Source organism: Leucoraja erinacea, chromosome 32 (genome assembly GCF_028641065.1).
Source record: "Leucoraja erinacea ecotype New England chromosome 32, Leri_hhj_1, whole genome shotgun sequence".
NCBI classification, from domain to species: Eukaryota; Metazoa; Chordata; class Chondrichthyes; order Rajiformes; family Rajidae; genus Leucoraja; species Leucoraja erinaceus.
In genome coordinates this window covers 23,910,917-23,933,008 of record NC_073408.1, presented here as the reverse complement: position 1 = coordinate 23,933,008, position 22,092 = coordinate 23,910,917, and the positions used below count along the sequence as shown (strand labels likewise).

Below are 22,092 nucleotides of genomic sequence, written 5' to 3'. Positions count from 1 at the left end.
CTATACAGCAGGATGCACATCAAGCCACAGAAAATGGTGGAGAAATGCCACAAGTGGTTGCACTTTGCAGGGTTGAATATAAGGGGAGGGTTCAGTTAACGGCGAGACTTTTAACAGCATTGATACACAGCGTGATTTTGGTGTCCAAGTCAATAACTCCCTGAAAGTGGCAACACATGTGGAGAGTGGTAAAGAAGGAGTCTTGTATGCTTGCCTTCTTCTGTTGGGGCATTGAGTATATGGGCTTGATAAGATGTTCATTGGGCTGCATTAGGAATGTCGTGGACAGTTACAGGAAGGATGTAGAGGCCTAAGAGAGGGTGGAGAAGAGGTTTACGAGAACCTGCCTGCATTAGAGTGTATTGGCTCTAAGGAGAGGGTGCACAAAGTTGGATTATTTTCTCCGGAGCATTGGATGCTGAGGGGAGAGGCACAGAAAGGGCAGATAGTCAAAACGTTTCTCCCAGGGGAGAAATGTCAAAGACTAGCAGGAATAGTTTTAAGGTGAGAGGGGGAAAATTTAGAGGTGATGTGTGGGGCAGGTGTTTTTACATAGAGTAGTGGGTGGCTGGAACACACTGCCAGTGATGATGGTAGGGGCAGATACAAATGGTAAGCACGTGTAATACAGGGAATGGAAAAATATGGATCACATGCAAGCAGAGGAGATTAGTCTAACTTGGCATCATGTTCAGCATGGACATTATGGGCCGAAGGGCCTATTCTTGTGCTGTACTCTTCTCTCTTCGAAGTATTCTATTTGCTGCTGTCCAGTAATTGCTCTGGAAATGTTTTCTATTTCACATTTGGACTTATCTTCATCTAAATTCCTAGTCCTTAAGGTTTAGTTTAGTTTAGTTTAGAGATAGAGCATGGAAACATGCCCTTCGGCCCACCAAGTCCACACCGACCAGCGATACCCGCACACTAATGCTATCCCACACACACTAGGGATAATTTACAATTGATACCAAGCCAATTCACCTGCAACCTGTACGTCTTTGGAGAGTGGGAGGTAACCAAAGGTCCAGGCGATTATGGCGAGAACGTACAAACTCCATGCAGACAAGCACCTAGAGTCAGGATCGAACCCAGGACTCTGGCGCTGTAAGGCAGCAGCTCTACCGATATGCCACCGAATGGCCCAGGTCTCAGCCATTTATTACACAACACTCTTTGTCATCACAAAGGTTGAATTCTGCAGCCACTGTTGGCCATGTGGTAAATGTGTTGGAGAGTTTCTCAAAGTAGATCCAGTGAGGTTGAAGAGACAACACTGTATTCCCAAAGATAGTCTCAAAGTGCTGGAATAACTCAGCGGGCCAGGCAGCATCTCTGGGAACGTGGGTAGTGACTGGATATGGGTGCTGTCTGTCTGAATCTCTGGAGAAAAAAGGGTGGGTGACGTTTCGGGTTGGGATCCTCCTTCTAGAGCCTGAATAAGGGTTCTGACCTGAAACGTCATCTGTCCTTTTTCTCCAGAGATGCTGCCTGAGCTGCTGAGTTACTCCAGCACCTTGTGTATATCTCCAGCATCAACAGTGCTTTGTTTCTGCAGTACATTCCCACTTGGCATGGTGCGTGACTGCGTTCCTGTGCCTCTGCCCCTCTTGGCCTTCTGGGTGGTAGACCTTGTGACTTGGGGATGTGCTGGAGATAGCCTTGGTCAGTCACTGCAGTACATCCTACAGCTCTTAAAGGCCCATCCTTGCTGGTGTTGAGGTGAAGGTGGAGGCTCAAATGGATTAGGCTTCCTATTTCCCCCCCTCCTCTGTCACAGCTTTCTCTCCTCCCTCCCACCACCACAATCACTCTGACGAAGCGTCCAAACCCAAAACGTCATCTTAGTGTTAGTTTGTTTCAGAGATACAGCATGGAAACAGGTCCTTCAGCCCACCGAGACTGTGCCGACCAACGATTCCTGTACACTAACACAATCCTACACACACTTGGGACGATTTACAATCTTCACCGAAGCCAATTAACCTACAAACCTGTACGTCTTTAGAGTGTGGAAGGAAAATGGAGCGCCTGGGGAAAACCTACGTGGTCACGGGGAGAACGTACAAACTCCATACAGACAGCGCCCGTATCCAGTCCCTTAGAGGGTTGAAAGTAGGGGGCGCTGCAGTGGCAGCAGCCTGTCAGCAGCGCGTTAGTTTTTTCAAATTTTTTTTTTTTTTAGTATGTTTTGAAGTATGTTTTTGATGTTTCTCGGTGTGTTTTGTGCGGGGGGGTGGTGTGGGGGTAAGGGGGAAACCGTTTTGGCCGCCTCCTCCACGGAGAAGCGACTTTTTCCAGGTCGCCTCCCCGTGGCCTAACAGCAAGGATCGGCGCGGCCTTTCCCGGAGACGCGTCTGGGGCTTCAGCGGCGGGCGCAGCATGGACTCTCGGCGTGGAGTGGGTGAGCCCTCGCTGGAGGGGAGCGCTCCGTTTCGCTGGCCCAGGGCAGCCGGCAACCTGAAGCCGCGGTCTGCACAGCTCCAGCTGGCGCGGCGTCTACAGCCCGGGATCCCTTGTGGGGGACCCGGGGGAAGAAGAAGCCATCACTGCCGGCCCACGGCCAACTTCTACCGCGAGTCCGGCATGGACTTACCATCACCCCTGGAGGGGAGCTTCGACCGCCGGCCCTGCGGTCTGCCGTGCTTCTGGCGGCGGGAAGCTTAAATCTTCGACCGCCGGCCTGCAGCCTACACCAGCCTGAAGCCGCGGTCTCCGGTGGGGAAGAGCCGATCCTGGACTTACCTTGACTTTGACTTTGTCCCTTACCATCTGGACGCCCACAGCAAAGGCTGCGGAGGGTGGAGGTCCCGACCATGGGGGAAAATGGAGGAGGTCTGGCCAAGTTCTGTGCCTTCCACCATAGTGATGAATGCTGTGGTGGATGTTTGTGTTACATTTTTATTGTGGTTGTGTGTTCTTTATTATTGTACCACTGCTGACAACCCAAATTCCACCGACCCTGGTTGTGTGGCAAATAAATTCTATCTATCTATCTATCGATCTATCTATCCATGTACCCAGATATGCTGCCTGAGCCGCTGAGTTACTTTGTCTACGATGGAAACCAAACTAAAAATGCTGCAGATACTCTACAACTCCATCTGAGGATGGAGAAAGAGAATGAACATTTCAGATCACCCTTCGTCTGAAATGGGCATGACAGAGAGGTTGCAGACAGGGTGGGTGGATAGGTCTGTAGCCAGTTGCTGTGGGTGGAAGGGCCGTGGGAGGGGAGGCTGTTCGGACTCGGCTGAAGAGAGAAAGACAGATAGATGACCCAGAGCAGAATCGCCTAATACTGAGAGGGAACTTTTTTTTTTACAGTGGTTAAAAAGGCTTTTGACACTTTGGCCTTCATCAGTCAGAGTATTGAGTATAGAAGTTGTGAGGTCATGTTGCAGTTGTATAAGACATTGGTGAGACCGCATTAAGAATATTGTGTTCAGTTCTGGGCACCATGATATAGGAACCATATAGTCAAGCTTGAAAGAAAGGAAAAAAAATAGGTGCAGGAGTAGGTCATTCAGCCCTTCGAGCCAGCACCGCCAAAGAATATGATCATGGCTGATCATCTAAAATCGGTACCCTGTTCCTTCTTTTTCCATATATCCCTTGATTCCTTTAACCCTAAGAGGTAAATCTAACTCTTGAAAAGATTCAGAAAACATTTTCAAGGATGTTGCCAGGACTAGAGGGTGTGAGCTATAGGCAGAGGTTGAGTAGGCTTGGTCTCTATTCCTTGGAGCGCAGGAGGATGAGGGGAGATCTCATAGAGGTATACAGCAGAATCATGAGAGGAATAGACCGGGTAGATGCACAGAATTTCTTGCCCAGAGTGCAGGAATCGAGGACCAGAGGACATAGATTCAAGGTGAAGGGGAAAAGATTTAATAGGAATCCGATGGGTAACATTTTCACACAGAGGGTGGTGGGTGTATGGAACAAGGTGCCAGATGAGGTAGTTGAGGCTGGGACTATCCCATTGTTTAAGAAACAGTTAGACAGGTACATTGATAGGACAGGTTTGGAGGGTTATGGACCAAGAGCAGGCAAGTGGGACTAAGGTAGATGTTTGGGAAAGTGAGAGACGGAGAATATGTGGCATAGGTTGAAAGTGATCATGAATTAGAGCGAGAGTGTTCAGAGCCGCCGGCTTGAAGAGCTAGCAGGAAGTGGGAGGTGGAAGTCATTTGTTCTGCCACAGCGGGCTGGATTGAAGCGGGCTGGAGTTGAAAAGCTGGATTGTGGAAATCCATGCCAAAGGACTCCTGTTGTGGGTGAAAGGGCAGCAGCTCAGGCTATTAACATTTGTCTTTGTTTAGTTACAGTGTGGAAGAAAAGGACTGCAAAATTGGGTATTCGAACATGTACAGCCAGCGGGTTATATCTAAGTAAGTTGCCTCTTGACTGCTTGAAGTCCTCTTTTTTAAAAATTAAATATTTTTATTATTTTATACAATTTATACTGCTTGAAGTCCTCTTAAACAATTGCCGCAGCAGTACATTCACCAGCATTATCTCCTGCTTTCATTTTCCTTTCAGCTTCACAAGAAACACACAGTTATTCTTAACTTTAAATGATGTTTGGTGGAAAGAGAAAACCTCCCCTGTCCTTGACTTACCATACGGAATTAAAGGCACTGGTGAGGAATCTTTCATCGATCTATTGATAGCAATTCATCGTGTTTGGAATGAACTGACCAAGGGTGGGGTGAGGGTGGTGGTGGAATTGGGAGGGAGAAGGGGGTGATTACTGAGGGGGGGGAATGAACCTCCTCGAGTATTAATGTAGAAACCAGGAATTGAAGATGCTGGTTAATAAACATAGGAATGTGGGATGCTGCTTGACCTGCATAAGCTACTCCAGCAATTTGTCTCCTTGGATGTTAGCTTGGGTCTGCTTACTCCTGGCATGCCTGCACATATTACTCAAACGACTGCCCTTAATTGTTGAACCAAAGAACTGCAGATGCTGGTTTAAACCAAAGATGGGCACAAGGTGCTGGAGTAACTCAGCGGGTCAGGCAACATCTCTGGAGGGAAAAGAAGGGAGGAAAAAGATCTCCAGAGAAATGGGATTAGAGGAAGGGTCTCGACCCAAAACGTCACTCTCCAGCTGCGTTACTCCAGCACTTAGTGTCTATCCCTCTGATTGTTTTCAATGTTAGTTTGTGAGAAACCTCCAGCACATTTTGTTCTGTGAAGTCAACTTACTGCACCGATCATTTCCCCAAGAGAGCTTCCGGTACAGAGATCCCACCTCGCTCTCTGGCTAGCCCTTCCTTGCCTCACACAATGAGATGTTGGGTATTAGTGGGTGCATGACCTCAAAGTGGCTAATAATGAGTGTTTAGGGGTGTATTTTAACTATTGCATGTCCACTATCGAATCAATTGATCTATTGAAAGAAACAGCATGGAAACAGGCCCTTTGGCCCACTGAGTTCTATGTTATTCTACTTTCACATCCATTCCCTACACACTAGGGGCAACTAACAGAGGGCTAATTAATCTGCAAACCTGCACGTCTTTGGGATGTTGGACGAAATCTGTAGGAAACCCGCATGACATAAGGAGAACATGCAAACTCCACAAAGATAGCATCCGAGGTCAGGATCGAACCAGGGTCTCCTGCGACGTAGCAGGTCTACCAGCTGCACCACTATGCTGCATCGTTGATCATACATCACAGAAACAGGGCAATAGGCCAGTGGCCTTGTCCATGCACCCCATCAAGTATTCATTATACCAATTCCATTTCATGAAGAAACATCTGAAGAATGGTTTCAGTCTGAAGAAGGGTCCCGACCCAAAAAGTCACCCATGCTTTTTCTCCAGACATGCTTCCTGATCTGCTCAGTCACTCCAGCACTTCATGCCTATTTCCATTTTCCACCACTTGGTTCAAAGCCGCCTATGTTTAGCCCAGACCATCACACTTCCATTGAAGGTACACAAAAAAGCTGGAGAAACTCAGCGGGTGCAGCAGCATCTATGGAGCGAAGGAAATAGGCAACGTTTCGGGCCGAAACCCTTCTTCAGACTGACGGGGAGTGGGGGGGGGGCGGGAAGAAGAAAGGAAAAAGGAGGAGGAGCCCGAAGGCTGGGGGATGGGAGGAGACAGCAGGAGGGCTGAGGAAGGGGAAAAGTCCCTTCCATTGACTCCATTTATACTCATGCTGTCTCGGCAAGGCCAGCAACATAATCAACGATGGGTCACACCCTGGCTACTCCCTCCTCTCCCCTCTCCTATCAGGCAAAAAGTATAGAAGTGTGAAAACGCACACCTCCAGATTCAGGGACCGTTTCTCTTCCCAGCTGTTACCAGGCAACTGAATCATCCTACCACAACAAGAGAGCAGTGCTGAACTACTATCTACCTCATTGGTGACCCTCGGACTAACTTTGATGGATTTTACTGCCTTTACCTTGCACTAAACGTTATTCCCTTATCATGTATCTGTACACTGTAAATGGCTCGATTTTAATCATTTATTGTCTTTCCGCCGACTGGATAGCACGCAACAAAAGTTTTTCACTGTACCTTGGTACACGTGACAATAAGCTGAACTAAATGACGCCTCGACCCGAAACATCACCTATTCCTTCGCTCCATAGATGCTGCCTCACCCGCTGAGTTTCTCCAGCATTTTTGTCTACCTTCGATTTTTCCAGCATCTGCAGTTCTTTCTTAAACTAAACTAACTAACTATTTATAGTGGACAAAAGTGCTGGAGAAAGTCAGCGGGTGCAGCAGCATCTATGGAACAAAGGAAATAGGCAACGTTTCGGGCCGAAACCTTTCTTCAGTCTGAGGCCTTCTTAATAACTATTTTTAGTTTAGTTTATTATTGTCACATGTACCCAGGTACTGTGAAAAGTTTTTGTTGCGTGCTATCCAGTCAGCGGAAAGACTATACATGATTACAATCGAGTTGTCCACAGTGTACAGATACGGGATAAAGGGAATAATGTTTAGTGGTTTTGGAATAAAGGTTTAATAGAGTGGTGTAGGAAAGAACTGCAGATAAAAGAGTGCGATTGTAAAGAATGAAATCAGATCCACCAACAGTTGCCTGCCTTTGGCACCATCTTGGATCCATGCCTTGGTGACCCAGCTGTTCATCAAGATACTTGTTGAATGTTGTGAGAGTTTAGCCCCTGTCCCACTTTCCTGAGTTACTCACGAACTCTCCTGAGTTTTCCCCTTGATTCAAACTCGGGGATGCCAGCCGTAGGTACTTGGGGCAATTTGTTTTACTCGTGGAGATTTTTCAACATGCTGAAAAAACGTCCCGACTTGCCTGATGCCCCGAGTTCCCAAGGCTTGTATTACGAGCCGCTACAAAATATCTACGGATTCCTACGGACTCGTTACGGACATTCCCCGAGTTTGAATCAAGGGAAAACTTGGGAGAGTTCGTGAGTAACTCGGGAAAGTGGGACAGGGCTTTTCAGCCTCAAGCAGACTGTGTGGTCCAGGTTCCACCCACCCTCTGAGTAAAAACATTCTTCCTCAGATTTCCTTTAAACCTTTTATTCCTTGTCACCTCAAGCTTCAGACTCCTCTGCTGTGGGGAAATGTTTCTCACTCTCTACTCCTTTTTTAACCCTAATAATTTTATCTAACACTATCACATTGCTTGTCTGAGAGTCTGGAACTTACTGCAGACTATGAGCAAAACCCTGCTTTATTTTGAATTCATTTTCTGGGGCTCAGACCCATCCTCGTTGCCCCATCCCTGACTGCCGTTGATGTGAAAGGGTTCAGCTGCCATATGGTGAACCTTGGTGAAGGCCGAAGGGAATGGACAGCAAAAAGAGAGATTCATCACAACAATTAACTCACATGGAATTGGCCTGGCGATCTTCACGTAGTCATACAGTCTGGAAACTTGCCCACATCGAGCAACATGTGCCCTCTACACTCGTCCCACCTGCCTGCTTTTGGAACCATATCCCTCTAAATCGGTCAGATCCATGCACCTGTCTAAATGTTTCGTAAATGTTGCGATAGTACCTGCCACAACTACCTCTTCCTGCAGCTCGTTCCATGCACCCACCACCCTTTGTGTAACAAAAGTTACCCTCTCTCTCCATATTAAATCTATCTCCCCCTCACCCGTTAACCTTCATATAAAGACCTCTCAACCTATCTCTGTAACTTAGTTTTTGAACCCAGGACCAGCAATTCCCTACTCCTCTGTCCTTTCTTACTTTCTCTGTGCGTTGACATCCAATTGGGCGACCCTATGGTTCTCACCAATGCCTAAACATTCCCAGCTGATTTTGTACACTATGCAGGGCCAACGGATACTCCTATTTTGATTTGTCCTGCCAAGGTGTAGAATTGAATAATTAACCAATACTCCACTGTCAGAGGTGACAAGTCATGGTGATATTCTTTGTTTTACATACCCAAGGGCCGCCACATAAAGGGCAGCCGACAAAATTACTAAGTATCCCACGCCAGGTTCTCCTTTGTTCATTCCCTCCTCCACCACTCCACCACTCCCCTACATCCCCCCTTACGGCAGTCCCCCCCACGCCGGGTCTCTGTAGATGCCACCAATTTTAGCCATTGCTGGGAGCAAACCTTTAAGGTGGTGGAAGGGGTCCCATGTAAGTGGACTGCTTTGTGCTGAAGTGTAATAAGAGCTGCACCCAAACAGGCAAGTGGATGTTATGCCATTATATTCCTGACGTATCATGGAGTCATACAGCATGGAAACAGGCCCTTTGGCCGAACATGCTCCATCTACACTAGTTCCATCTAGGAGTTTGGCTCATATCAATCTAAACCTATCCTATCTATGCACGTGTCCAAATGTTTTAAATGGTTGTGACAGTACCTCCCTCAACTACCTCCTCCAGCAGCTCATTCCATATGCCCACCTAAAAAGGGTTCCCCTCAGGTTCCTATTAAATCTCTCCACCTCCCATGTCCAAGTGTTGTTTTATATATTGTGATAGTACCTTCCTATATAACCTCCTCCAGCATATCATCCCATACACCCACCTATAAAAATTGCCCCTCAGGTTCTCAATAAATCTTTTCCCTCTCACCTGGAACCTATGTCATTTGGTTCTTAGAAACATAGACATAGAAACATAGAAAATAGGTGCAGGAGTAGGCTATTCGGCCCTTCGAGCCTGCACCGCCATTCAATATGGTCATGGCTGATCATCCAACTCAGTATCCTGTACCTGCCTTCTCTCCATACCCCCTGATCCCTCTAGCCACAAGGGCCACATCTAACTCCCTCTTAAATATAGCCATTGAACTGGCCTCAACTACCTTCTGTGGCAGAGAGTTCCAGAGATTCACCCCTCTGTGTGAAAAATGTTTTTCTCATCTCAGTTCTAAAGGATTTCCCCTCTATCCTTAAGCGGTGACCCCTTGTCCTGGACTTCCCCAACATCGGGAACAATCTTCCTGCATCTAGCCTGTCCAATCCCGTAAGAATTTTCTTGATTTACCTACTCTGGGTACAACACTCTGTGCATCTACCCGAGCTATTCCTGTCATGATCTTATACACCTCCTCTATAAGATCCCTCCTCACCCTCAAGTAGATGGTACAAAGGCCCTGGGGTGACAGAAAGTAATGAAAAAGGAACTGCAGGTGCTGGTTCAATCCAAAGGTAGACAACAAAATGCTGGAGTAACTCAGCAGGTCAGGCAGCATTTCTGCAGAAAATAGACAGGTGACGTTTTGGGTCGGGATAAGTTCACAAGTTATGGGTGTAGAATTAGGCCAATTGACCCATCAAGTCTACTCTGCCATTCAATCATGGCTGCCTCTTACTTCCATTTTCCTGCCTACTCCCCATAACACATGACACCCGTTCTATTCAGGAATTTGCCTATCTCTGCCTTAAAAATATCCGCTGACTTGGCCTCCACAGCCCTCTGTGGCAATGAGGGACCTTTCTTCAGGTGGTGAGTCGGTCACTGGCACAAACCCAGCCTCTCACCTGCTCTTCACGCACATGGCCTGGACAATGAGTTTTTGGTGTGTGATGATTGCCAGAATATTGATGGAGGACTTTGAGGGTTGGAAGGTAGGCCAGTCACTGAGTCATTATCAACATAATCGGGCGGCACAGTGGTGCAGCGGTAGAGTTGCTGCCTTACAGCCCAAGAGACCGGATTTGATCCTCACTACAGGTGTTGCTGGATGGAGTTTGTATGTTCGCCCTGTGACCGCGTGGGTTTTCTCCGGGTGCTCCGATTTCCTCCCACATCCCAAAGACATACAGGGTTTGTAGATAATTTGGCTTCAATAAATTGAAAATTATCCCTAGTGTGTGTGGGATAGGGATAGTGTACGGGGTGATCGCTGGCTGCCACGGACTCGTCGGGTCGAAGGACTTGTTTCCACGCTGTATCTCTAAAGTCTAAAGTAAAGTCTTAACCTTTCACTTTCCTTCCAGAACAAACTATTAACAGGATATTGGCCAAGATACATTACGACATGCCTGAAAGTATAAAAAGGTACATTGTCTATCAGTCGGGGTTTGGGCAGAGTGAATAAGTGCTCTGGTTTTATTTGGGTCTAAGTCTAGATTAGTAATGATTGATAACAAACTGAGAATGCCATTTCAAGAAGCAGACAAATGATAATGGAGGCCAAAAATGGTGCATAGACGGATGGAGGTAGAATTTGTTCTTTGCTCACTGTAAACTTTGAAAAAGCACATTAACAATTTACCACCATAGCGTTAAGGGGAAGAATGTATCAACATTTATAGTAATGGAAAGTTCTATTTCCAGTGCATTGGCACAGAAATCATGTGCTGCCGTCTTATTTGCTGGTTTAGTTGTTTAGTCACTGCACTGAGGGAACTCTTTTTTATTGTAGGTCTTGTGTCTTTTGTCAGGTTGGCTTGTAAAAGATGTGTTATCATTGGTAATGGATTCACTCTGAAGAACAGCTCCCTTGGCGAGAAAATCAACAACTACGATGTTGTCATTCGGTGAGGTGAAACACATGTGGTTTTTATACAGATCTGTATGTGTCTGGCTCTGATGATGGGAGAGCTGACACCCCCTGTCCCACTGTAGGAGGTAATTCACAAGTTCTCCGGAGTTTTCCCCTGATTGGAACTCGGAGAATGGCCGTAGCGGGTCCATAGGAGTTCGTGGATCTCGTAGTGGCTCGTAAGGCTAACGGTAGGTACTTGGGACATCCGGTAACTCGTGACGTTTTTCATCCCTGTAAAAAATGTCCACGAGTAAATAAAATACTCGTGATGAAGAAAATTGTGACTTTTTATCGCGACTGTTAGCATTACGAGCCGCTACGGGACATCCACAAACTCCTACGGACCCTCTACGGACATTCTCTGAGTTTGAATCGGGAAAATTCGGGAGAACTCGTGAATTACCTCGTACAGTGGGACAGGGGCTTTACCTGCTCACTTGGCTGCTCCCCTCAGTGACAGTGTCCTGGGCTCCTGTTCCAGCTGCCTGCCTGCCTGTGCTCATGATGAAGCTTGGGTGTAACCTTAGTTACATATTGCAGCCGCTTCTGTCAACAAAGTTCCTCAATAAAACATTCTTAAGCACTTCACAGGAGTGCAGTCAGGCATTACTTGACACTATGCCAGATGAGCAGACACAGCGTGGAAACAGTCCCTTCAGCCCACGCAGTCCACACTGACTACCGATCGCCTGTCACACTAGTTCTATGTCACCCCATTTTTACATCTGCTCCCTATACACTAGAGACTATTTTACAGAGGCCAATTAACCTACAAACATGTAGCATCTTTATGATGTTGGTTAGGGTCCCAGAGGCAATCCCACCCAGTGCAAGCTGTACACAGACAGCAACCCAGGCCAGGAGAGAAGCAGGGTCTCTGGCGCTGTGAGGCAGCAGCACTACCAGCTGCACTACTGTGCTGCCATTACAGGTATAAGGGATTGAGAAGAATCTTACAGGATGAAGGATGAAGGCAGAGGGGAATATTTGGGGAGCGATTTGCAAAATGGATGGCTCTGGCGACTGACGGCACTGCTGCTGGTGATGGAATGGGGCAGAGTGGGTGTGAGCAAGATGACAGAACAGGGTGCATCTAGAAACAAGAGTTGCAGTTGCTGGTTTACACACAAGGGCACAAAATGCTGGAGTAACTTAACAGGTCAAGCAGCATCTCTGGAGAACATGGATAGGTCGAGATCCTTCTTCAGACTCCGAAACGTCGCCTATCCATGGTCTCCAGAGATGCTGCCTGACTTGCTGAGTTACTCCAGCACTTTGTATCCTTTTGGGTGAATGTAGAGTTCTGGTGAGAACGGGGAGAGCTTTGCATGAGGTGTAAACATTATGAGGTCAAACTGAGAGACAATGAAGTTGAGTGGGTGCAGCAGGTACTGCCTGAAAACATCTCGCCAGCAGAGAATTAGTGTACACAACCATTTAGCCGTGAATCTGCCTTCAGTGTCTCATCGTCCCTACACAGTGCAGGGGGGCACAGAGAGAAGGCATGGTAGCCGACTTTGAGGGTAGGGGTGTGAGTGGGGAGGGGATGTACGGAGGTCAGAGCTCTGGTCAAGCAGCGCTGGTTGTGACTGACTGATGGTCAGCGTGTACCTTACAGGGACGAGGGGACGTGTGGGAAAGGGGGGGGCGGGGAGGAAGGAACGTGAGGAGATCACACGCGGCAACGGGAGGCACTGCCTTGTCTGGGACAGAGGACACGGGTAGATAAACCTCCCTCACTTCCGTTTCCGCAGGATAAATGATGCTCCCGTCCGCGGCTACGAGAAGGACGTCGGCAACAAAACTACTCTGCGTTTTTTTTACCCGGAGTCAGCGGGCTTGAAGCCCAAATATGAGAACAATCCCAACACACTGCTGGTGTTTTTACCCTTCAAGCAAGTGGACGCCCGCTGGCTCAGTGCGATCCTGTACAACGAGAAAAGAGTTGAGTGATTATTGTATAGGGCTAATTGTGGGGGGTGGGGGAGGAGGTAGGTGAGGGCGGTGTGGCAGAAAAGGTGTTGTCGGGATGGGGGGGGGGGGGGTGGGGGAGGAGGCTGTGGGGAAGTTGGTGTGTGGGGGGGGGGGGTTGGGGGGGGGGGAGTGGGGTGGGGGGTGGGGGAGCAGGTGTGGGAAGAGGGGGTGGGGGTGTGTGGGGAAGGGGGGATGATGAGGGGTGTGGAGGGTGGGTGAGAGGGGTGTGGGGATGGGGGTTGTGGGTGAGGGGAAGGGGGGGGGTGGGTGGGGGGGGGTGTGGGTGGGAGTGTGGGGCGGCTGTGGGGAAAGGGGGAACCTTCAAAACCTTCAAATCTTTTGCACTATTTCACCGATCGGAACAAAACTGATTTGACCATACACACAATCTGACATGGGGGGGGGGGGGGGGGGGGGAAGAAGGATTTTATTTAAAATGTGCACATAAACACAACGAAATTTAATGAGGAGTGGATACTTGGAATGAAAAGTGAAATCTCTACCGAAATGGAAAAAAACTCGGCGTTTCTGGGTCTGATGTTGGCGTAGCAACGAATCAAAGGCTGGCAGCCACAAGTCAGGCAGAAACAAAGGTGGCACACCACAAAGTCAGGCAGTGAAAAGTGAACAGCACAGCCATGCAACAGAAAGTTTCTGGGTCTGATGTTGGCGTAGCAACGAATCAAAGGCTGGCAGCCACAAGTCAGGCAGAAACACACACAGCCAGCCAGCTACAGAGATTTAATATTATATAGATTGATAGATTTTAGACTATTGTGGAGGAGTATTTTATAGGACTATATTAGAGAAGATCCAGTAGTGGGCAAGTGGCACGTTGGTGCAGTGGTAGAGTTGCTGCCTTACAGCGCCAGAGACCCGGGTTCGATCCTGACCGCGGTTGCTGTCTGTATGGAGTTTGTACGTTCTCCCCGTGACATGAGCGGGGTTTCATCCCACACTCTAAAGACGTGCAAAGATGTAGGTTAATTGGCTTGGCTAAAATTGTAAGTAATCCCTAGTGTGTGTAGGATAGGGTTAATGTGCAGGTAATTGCTGGTTGGTGCAGACTCACTTGGCCAACAAAGCTGTTTCCTTGCTGCATCTGTGAACTTAACTAGTTAACAGAAAATAAAGAATTTCTTTATCCCAATATTGCACGAAAATGTCCTGTGGGCCAGGGAGCAGATTTATAACCTCAAATTCTTTCTGATAATTTTTGGCTCCGGTTTCCTCCCATACTCCAAAGACATACGGGTTTGTTGGTTAATTGGCTTTGGGGAAAATTACTAATTGTCCCTAGTGTGTTGGATAGAACTAGTATATGGGATAGAACTAGTGTTGGTCAGCACGGTCTCAGTGGGCTGAAGGGGCTGTTCCCACGTTGTATCTCTAAAGTCTAAATATGTTTCTGTTTCAGACGAGTAAAGGGTTCTGGAAGCCTCCGCCATTGGTATGGGAAGCAAATCCATCGAACATCCGGATACTCAACCCTTATTACATACACCAAGCTGCTACCAAATTATTGAAAATCCCACTCAAGGTACCTCCCAAGTCACTGCAGGTAAGGACATCATTGTGCGATTTTGGGGCAATTAAGCAAGAAAAATCAGTTTAGTTCATTGTCTCTCAGCGTTTGTGAAATTACATAAAATTCTCACCAAATAAACAGTTTGGTGCTCCTTCTACTTTGGGAGATTGACCTTTCACCTCTCAGACAGTAGCATATTGTCGCAGCCAGTAGATCTGCAGCTTCTCAGTGCCAGAGACCTGGGTTCAATCTGAGCTTGGATGCTGTCTTTGTGGTGTTAAGTAACGTCCAGCTTCAGGAACAGCTTCTTCCCTACACCCATTAGGCTGTTAAACACGACAACCTCAAATAAGCCCAGAACTACATAGACTTATTATTATTATTGCACTATTATTGTGGGGGGTTTTTCGTGTCCTTATGCATGTGCGTGTGTGTGTTAATATATACACACAATGAACTTTTTTTCTCATTTATTTTATTGTTTACAGTGGACTATTTTCTGCATATTCTGTTGTTCAACCATATATAACCATATAACAATTACAGCACGGAAACAGGCCATCTCAGCCCTACAAGTCCGTGCCGAACAACTTTTTTCCCTTAGTCCCACCTGCCTACACTCATACCATAACCCTCCATTCCCTTCTCATCCATATGCCTATCCAATTTATTTTTAAATGATACCAACGAACCTGCCGACACCACTTCCACTGGAAGCTCATTCCACACCGCTACCACTCTCTGAGTAAAGAAGTTCCCCCTCATGTTACCCCTAAACTTGTCCCTTAATTCTGAAGTCATGTCCTCTTGTTTGAATCTTCCCTATTCTCAAAGGGAAAAGCTTGTCCACATCAACTCTGTCTATCCCTCTCATCATTTTAAATACCTCTATCAAGTCCCCCCTTAACCTGCTGCGCTCCAGAGAATAAAGACCTAACTTATTCAACCTATCTCTGTAACTTAGTTGTTGAAACCCAGGCAACATTCTAGTAAATCTCCTCTACTCTCTCTATTTTGTTGACATCCTTCCTATAATTGGGCGACCAAAATTGTACACCATACTCCAGATTTGGTCTCACCAATGCCTTGTACAATTTTAACATTACATCCCAGCTTCTATACACAATGCTCTGATTTATAAAGGCTAGCATACCGAAAGCTTTCTTTACCACCCTATCTATATGAGATTCCACCTTCAAGGAACTATGCACGGTTATTCCCAGATCCCTCTGTTCAACTGTATTCTTCAATTCCCTACCATTTACCATGTACGTCCTATTTTGATTTGTCCTGCCAAGGTGTAGCACCTCACATTTATCAGCATTAAACTCCATCTGCCATCTCTCAGCCCATTTTTCCAAATGGCCTAAATCACTCTGTAGACTTTGGAAATCCTCTTCATTATCCACAACACCCCCTATCTTGGTATCATCTGCATACTTACTAATTCAATTTACCACCCCTTCATCCAGATCATTGATGTACATGACAAACAACAAAGGACCCAACACAGATCCCTGAGGCACCCCACTAGTCACCTGCCTCCAACCCGATAAACAGCCACCCACCATTACCCTCTGGCTTCTCCCATTCAGCCACTGTTGAATCCATCTTGCTATTCCGGCATTTATACCCAACATTTTAACCTTCTTAACCAACCTTCCATGAGGAACCTTGTCAAAGGCCTTACTAAAGTCCATATAGACAACATCCACTGCTTTACCCTTGTCAATTTCCCTAGTAACCTCAAGAAGATTAGTCAAACATGACCTTCCAGGCACAAATCCATGTTGACTGTTCCTAATCAGACCCTGTTTATCCAGATTCTTATATATATTATCTCTAAGTATCTTTTCCATTAATTTGCCAACCACTGAAGTCAAACTAACAGGTCTATAATTGCTAGGTTTACTCTTAGAACCCTTTTTAAACAATGTAACAACATGCGCTGTACGCCAATCCTCGGGGACTATTCCCGTTTCTAATGACATTTGAAATATTTCTGTCATAGCCCTTGCTATTTCTACACTAACTTCCCTCAATGTCCTAGGGAATACGCTGTCAGGACCTGGAGACTTATCCACTTTTATATTTTTCAAAAGTGTCAATACTTCTTTTACTTTGAAACTCATAGTATTCATAGCTACGCTACTCGTTTCCCTTGCCTCACATAATTCAATATCCTTCTCCTTGGTGAATACCGAAGAAAAGAAATTGTTCAATATCTCCCCCATCTCTTTTGGCTCTGCAGATAGCTTCCCACTCTGTCTCTCCAATGAACCAATTTTATCCCTCGTTATCCTTTTGCTATTAATATAGCTGTAGAAACTCTGTATGTTCAGCCGCAAGTAAGAATTTCATTATTCTACCTGGGCCAAATGGCAATAAAACACTCTTGATTCTCTTGAAGTACATTCTCCCTGTGACTTTATAGGTCTTCCCTGGATGCTCTGCTTTCATTCAACAGCCTAGAGGCAGCAGGTCGGTAGGTTAAACACAAAGTGCTGGAACATCTCAGCAGGTCTGTGAGGGAATGGACAGGATACGTTTTGGGTCGGGATCTTTCTGCCTGTCCATTCTCCCCACAGATGCTGCCTGACCTGCTGTGATCATTTATTTATTTGTGTTTGATCCAGATTTTCAGCATCTGCAGTTCCTTGTGTCTGCAGGTCGCTTGGTTGATAGGGTGCTGTAAATTCACCCTAGTGCTTGGGGAGGGAGTGGAACGGCTGGTGTGGTTTGAACAAAAACATAGTGCTAATTGGTGTTTAATGATGGGTATGGATGCAATGGGCCTGTTTTCATGCTCCTAATATATTCTTTGCTCCATAGCAAATGTCTTCTGAGTTTGGTGAAGTTTCTTGGGAAATTTTACTATGTAAATAGTTTAAACTAATTGTAAATAGTTTTGTTTATTTTAGTTTAGTTTAGCGATACAGCGCGGAAACAGGCCCTTCGGCCCACCGAGTCTGCACCGACCAGCGATCCCCACACATTAACACTACCCTACACACACTAGTGACAATATACATTGATACCAAGCCAATTAACCACCAAACCTGTACGTCTTAGGAATGTGGGAGGAAACCGAAGATCTCAGAGAAAACGCACGCGTGTCACAGGGAGAACGTACAAACTCCGTACAGACACAACCCGTAGTTGGGATCGAACCTGGGTCTCTGACACTGTAAGGCAGCAACTCGACGTCACTGTGTCACCATGCCACCCGAAATAATTGAAAGTTGTGGTGTCCATCGCAACAGTATAGACAGACCCACAGCTTCCACCTGAATGAAGCACAGGGCTGAAGGTGCAGGGTGAACACCTCCAAGGCCCACACCGGCCACAACTGGATATGCATGACTGGTATTTCACTGGGGCTGTCTGAGGTGGTAAAGAACCCACATGAAGCAGTCCCGGCCGAAACCCTGCCTCAATCTCAATGTTATGTCTCTTTCCAAATCTACAGAAACCAGTGCACCCCACAAGTGGCTTTCTTGCCATCACTGTGGCCTTGAACTATTGTGATGAGGTCCATGTCGCTGGCTTTGGTTATCCCATCACTCAACGGGACACTCCAATTCACTACTACGACAAAACTACAATGAAAGCCATGACCGTGAGTATCTGAGTACCTTGACTTAAACGTCAAAGACATGGGTGCGGCAGTTATATTTTTATCCATATCGCCCTCCAGAGATGCAGACTTGCTCACGGAGTCACTATCTGTTGTTCACTCTTTAGGTCAGCCATTTTATTTTAGAGATACAGAATGGATACAGGCCCTCCTGCCCATCGTGTCCACAACAACCATTTATCACCCCTTCACGCTAGTTCTGTTATCCCATTCCCTATGAATTAGGGGGCAATTTACACAGGTCAATAAACCTATGAAACTGAACGTCTAAAGTTGAGATGTGGCCGGAAAGCAGAACCCTCGGAGGAAACTCGCACAGTCACAGGGAGAATGTGCAAACTCCACACAGACAGCACCCGAGGTCAGGATCGAACTCGGCTCTCTGACTCTATGCAGCAGCAACTCTAGATAGATCTGCAGCAATACCTCCTCCTTCATGGATATGAGGGCAAACTGACATTCTGATTCTTAATTGCCCTTTGAGTATATGATGATGGGTGTTATTTAGATTAAAGGGGACAGAAAACCTGTCCTAAACTACAGTGGTGAATCAGATGGATGCTAATGATAGTTGTTAGTTTCAGGCTTGCATTGTAAGTAAAAATAGACACAAAGTGCTGGAGTACCTCAGCGGGTCAGGCAGCATCTCTCGAGAGAAAGGAACAGGTGACGTTATGAGTCGGCACTTCAGTCTGAAGACGTCATAGGTCAGCGCGGACTCGGAGGGCTGAAGGGCCCGTTTCCGGGCTATCTCTAGTCTAAAGTAAATGCGACTAGCATAGATGGGGCATATTGGTCGGCAAGGACAAGTTGGGCTGAAGTTCCTTCAAAAAGTAATGGCCTATGAAAACGACCTATTACTGCACCCTAACTAGCTGCCATTTGGTAAACCAGATTGGAATTTGTATGCACCATTGCGTGCCGCTCTGATCGCCCCATTACAGGAAGGTTGTGGAATCTTTGGAGAGGGTGCAGAGGTGGTCTACCAGAATGTGTAGGAAGGGATTGCAAATGCTGGTTTAAACTGAAGATAGGCACAAAAATCTGGAGTAACTCAGTGGGTCAGACAGCATTTCTGGAAAGAAGGAATAGGGGACGTTTTGGGTCGAGACCAGACCAGAATGCTGCTTGGATTTGAGGGCTTCAACTAGAGGAAGAGCCACGATAGATTTGGATTGTTTACTCTGAAACGTCAGAGGTTGAGGGGAGAACTCTGACCTTAGAATATTAGAATATTGTGTTTGGTTCTGGGCACCATGTTATAGCAAAGATATTGTCAAGCTTGAAAGGGTTCAAAAAAGATTTACGAGGATGTTGCCAGGACTTGAGGGTGTGAGCTATAGGGAGAGCTTGAGTAGGCTGGGTCTCTATTCCTTGAAGGGCAAGAGGATGAGGGGAGATCTTATAGAGATGTACAAAAACATGAGAGGAATAGATCAGGTAGATGCACTGAATCTTTTACCCAGAGTAGGGGAATCGAGGACCAGAGGACATAGGTTCAAGATGAAGGGCAAAAGATTTAATAGGAATTTGAGGGGTAAGATTTTCACACAGAGGGTAGTGGGTGTATAGAACAAGCTGCCAGAGGAGGTAGTTGAGGCTGGGACTATCCCCTCGTTTAAGAAACAGTTGGACAGGTACATGGATAGGACAGGTTTGGAGGATTATGGACCAAGTGCAGGCAAGTGGGACTAGGGTAGCTGGGACATTGTTGGCCGGTGTGGGTGCTTTGGGCCGAAGGGCCTGTTTCCACACTGTATCACTCTATGACTCTATGACCTGAGTTAATTATGAGATGCATAGGGTAGGCAGTGGAAATGTCCAACACTGAGCTGATGTGGTGTCGTGTTCAGCACAAACATTGTGGGCCGAAGGGCCAATTCCCGTGCTGTGCTGTTCTGAATGCCAGACAGAAGAAGGATCTTGACCCAAAATGTCACCTATTCCTTTTCCTCTGGAGGTCCTGCCTGTCCCTATGAGTTACTCCAGCTTTTTGTGTCTGTCTTCGGTTTAAACCAGCATCTGCAGTTCCTTCCTACACACTGTGCTGTTCCATGTTCTGTTCACAGATGCACCGGATTCTTCATTATGTCCCTGCCACAGCTCTGTCTCCTTGCTGAGGTGCTTTAACCACGCACCTTGTCATTTTGCACTCCTTAACATAGAGTCATAGAATCATAAAGCCCTTGGGCCCACTTGCCCACACCAGCCAACATGTCCCAGCTACACTCGTCCCACCTGCCTGTGTTTGGTCCATATTGTATTAGTATTGCTCCATGTTGTATTAGTATTAGTATTGCTTTGTAATTCTTCGTCTTTACTTTTCCAGAACTCTGAACACAACATCACGCATGAGCAGCTGTTTCTGAAGAAGCTGGTGGATGCCGGGGCAATCAAATACCTCACCATCTTGCTGTAACGTGATGGTTTGGAGAGAGTGACAAGTTTTGTTTTTATATCTTTTACAATGATTACTGCGGCATTCCCTCGGCCGCTGGTGCGGCACGTTGCTGGGCTCAGCGGCGAGGTCCACGGGGAGATGCGTGTGGGGACAACACTGCCCTCTGCGCTGCGATCAAAGCGGCTCCTGCTTCACCCAACGTGGCCGTGGACAGGGGGTCCGGAGGAAGCGGGTGGCATTCACTTGTTGGAAGAAGGGTGCTGCATTCTCCTGGTCACGCAGCAAAGGATGTTTGACTTGCCACCGGTTGCAATTGGAAAGATGATGCACAAGTACAACCAGAACTCCACCGTGATACACATTGCCAAGCCCAGCCAGCTGTAGATAGCCCACTGTCATAGATTTGTTGCAGCCCCTCTTGTATTCTGATTGACCAGGGACAGATGCGGGCGCAGTGGTTCAAATGACGTTAGTGTTTGTCGGAGTACAATCGCTACGGCCGATTTTCCAGTCGATCTTGCTTGTGATTTACGTGTTGAATTTCCTCGACAACTTTCACGCGGTGGAATGCACGACCGAGCTGTTTTATGACTCAAGAGGGGTCTGAGAAGGGCCTCGACCCGAAAACGTCGCCTATTCCTTTTCTTCAGAGACGCTGCCTTTTGTGTCCTCCGACTGGCTCCATATTGGGACGATGCACTTCTGATCGCCCGGCGCCATGCTGCGGAACTGATTCTCACAGCCACATCTTGGAGTGAGATGGTACTGACTGATGGTCCATCTTACTGCTGCATCAGTGTGTCAGAGTAACCTTTGACACCAGGCAAGTGAGGCATGTCAAGACTTTTGCCAGCGACGTTAGGTCAAGAGCTGTACTAATACTCGTGATGCCGTGCGGCCGTAGAGTACAGCCCGATTCTGCAAGATGGCAGGGTGTTTCCTCATGAGCAATTACCGTGCGGGAAAAAAAATCCAAATTCCGCAGATGATGAAAATCCGAAACAAAACACAGGACATGCTGGAAAAACACGGCATGTCAGGCAGTATCTGCGGAAAGAGAAATGGACTTCATGTTGAAGAACCAGCATTAGAATAGTGAAGAGACTGCAACTCGTCAACATTGTAACATTGACTCTGCTTCTCTTTCCACGGATGCTGCCTGACTTGCTGAGTGTTTCCACCATTTTTTGTTTTGTGTTGGGATTTGTGTGTGCTGTGTACACTCCGGCATCACTGTCGATTTAAGGTTTTGAGAAAGGATAATTTTCTCCTATTTCTACCTGTGAATGTATTTGAAAATTCTCCATGTAAAAAAATAAAAAAGGACTTGGGCCTTCGCAGTCTGCTGTGTTTCCAAAATAGAAATCAAACCGTTTATTCATAAATTCTGTTCCATTTGCCTTCTTTTGGTAATGTTGTAGAAATTTATCATTTTCCTTGAACTTTATGATTAATTCTGCGGTCCTGGTTAAACAAGCTGTATTTGTTGTGGGTAGATAATAGGGAATTAGAATAATGAAGTGAAGCTGGTGGAACTGCTGCCTCACAGTGGCGGAGACCTGG

The 22,092-nt window shown here is 46.7% G+C and overlaps 1 protein-coding gene across 2 annotated transcripts in view; it reads left to right on the top strand.

The window, feature by feature from the left end:
• Window positions 1-21,869, top strand: part of LOC129712455 (CMP-N-acetylneuraminate-beta-galactosamide-alpha-2,3-sialyltransferase 4-like) — a 154,754-nt gene extending 132,885 nt beyond the window's left edge. For both annotated transcript variants that reach the window (XM_055660905.1, XM_055660904.1), the window contains 8 exons: window positions 4,326-4,394; window positions 4,546-4,646; window positions 10,439-10,499; window positions 10,886-10,981; window positions 12,744-12,933; window positions 14,381-14,524; window positions 17,961-18,110; window positions 20,458-21,869. In XM_055660905.1, the coding sequence (XP_055516880.1) occupies window positions 4,326-4,394; window positions 4,546-4,646; window positions 10,439-10,499; window positions 10,886-10,981; window positions 12,744-12,933; window positions 14,381-14,524; window positions 17,961-18,110; window positions 20,458-20,547 (901 nt within the window). In that variant the 3' untranslated portion in view covers window positions 20,548-21,869. The remainder of the gene's footprint in view (window positions 1-4,325; window positions 4,395-4,545; window positions 4,647-10,438; window positions 10,500-10,885; window positions 10,982-12,743; window positions 12,934-14,380; window positions 14,525-17,960; window positions 18,111-20,457) is intronic.
• Window positions 21,870-22,092: the final 223 nt, after the last annotated feature.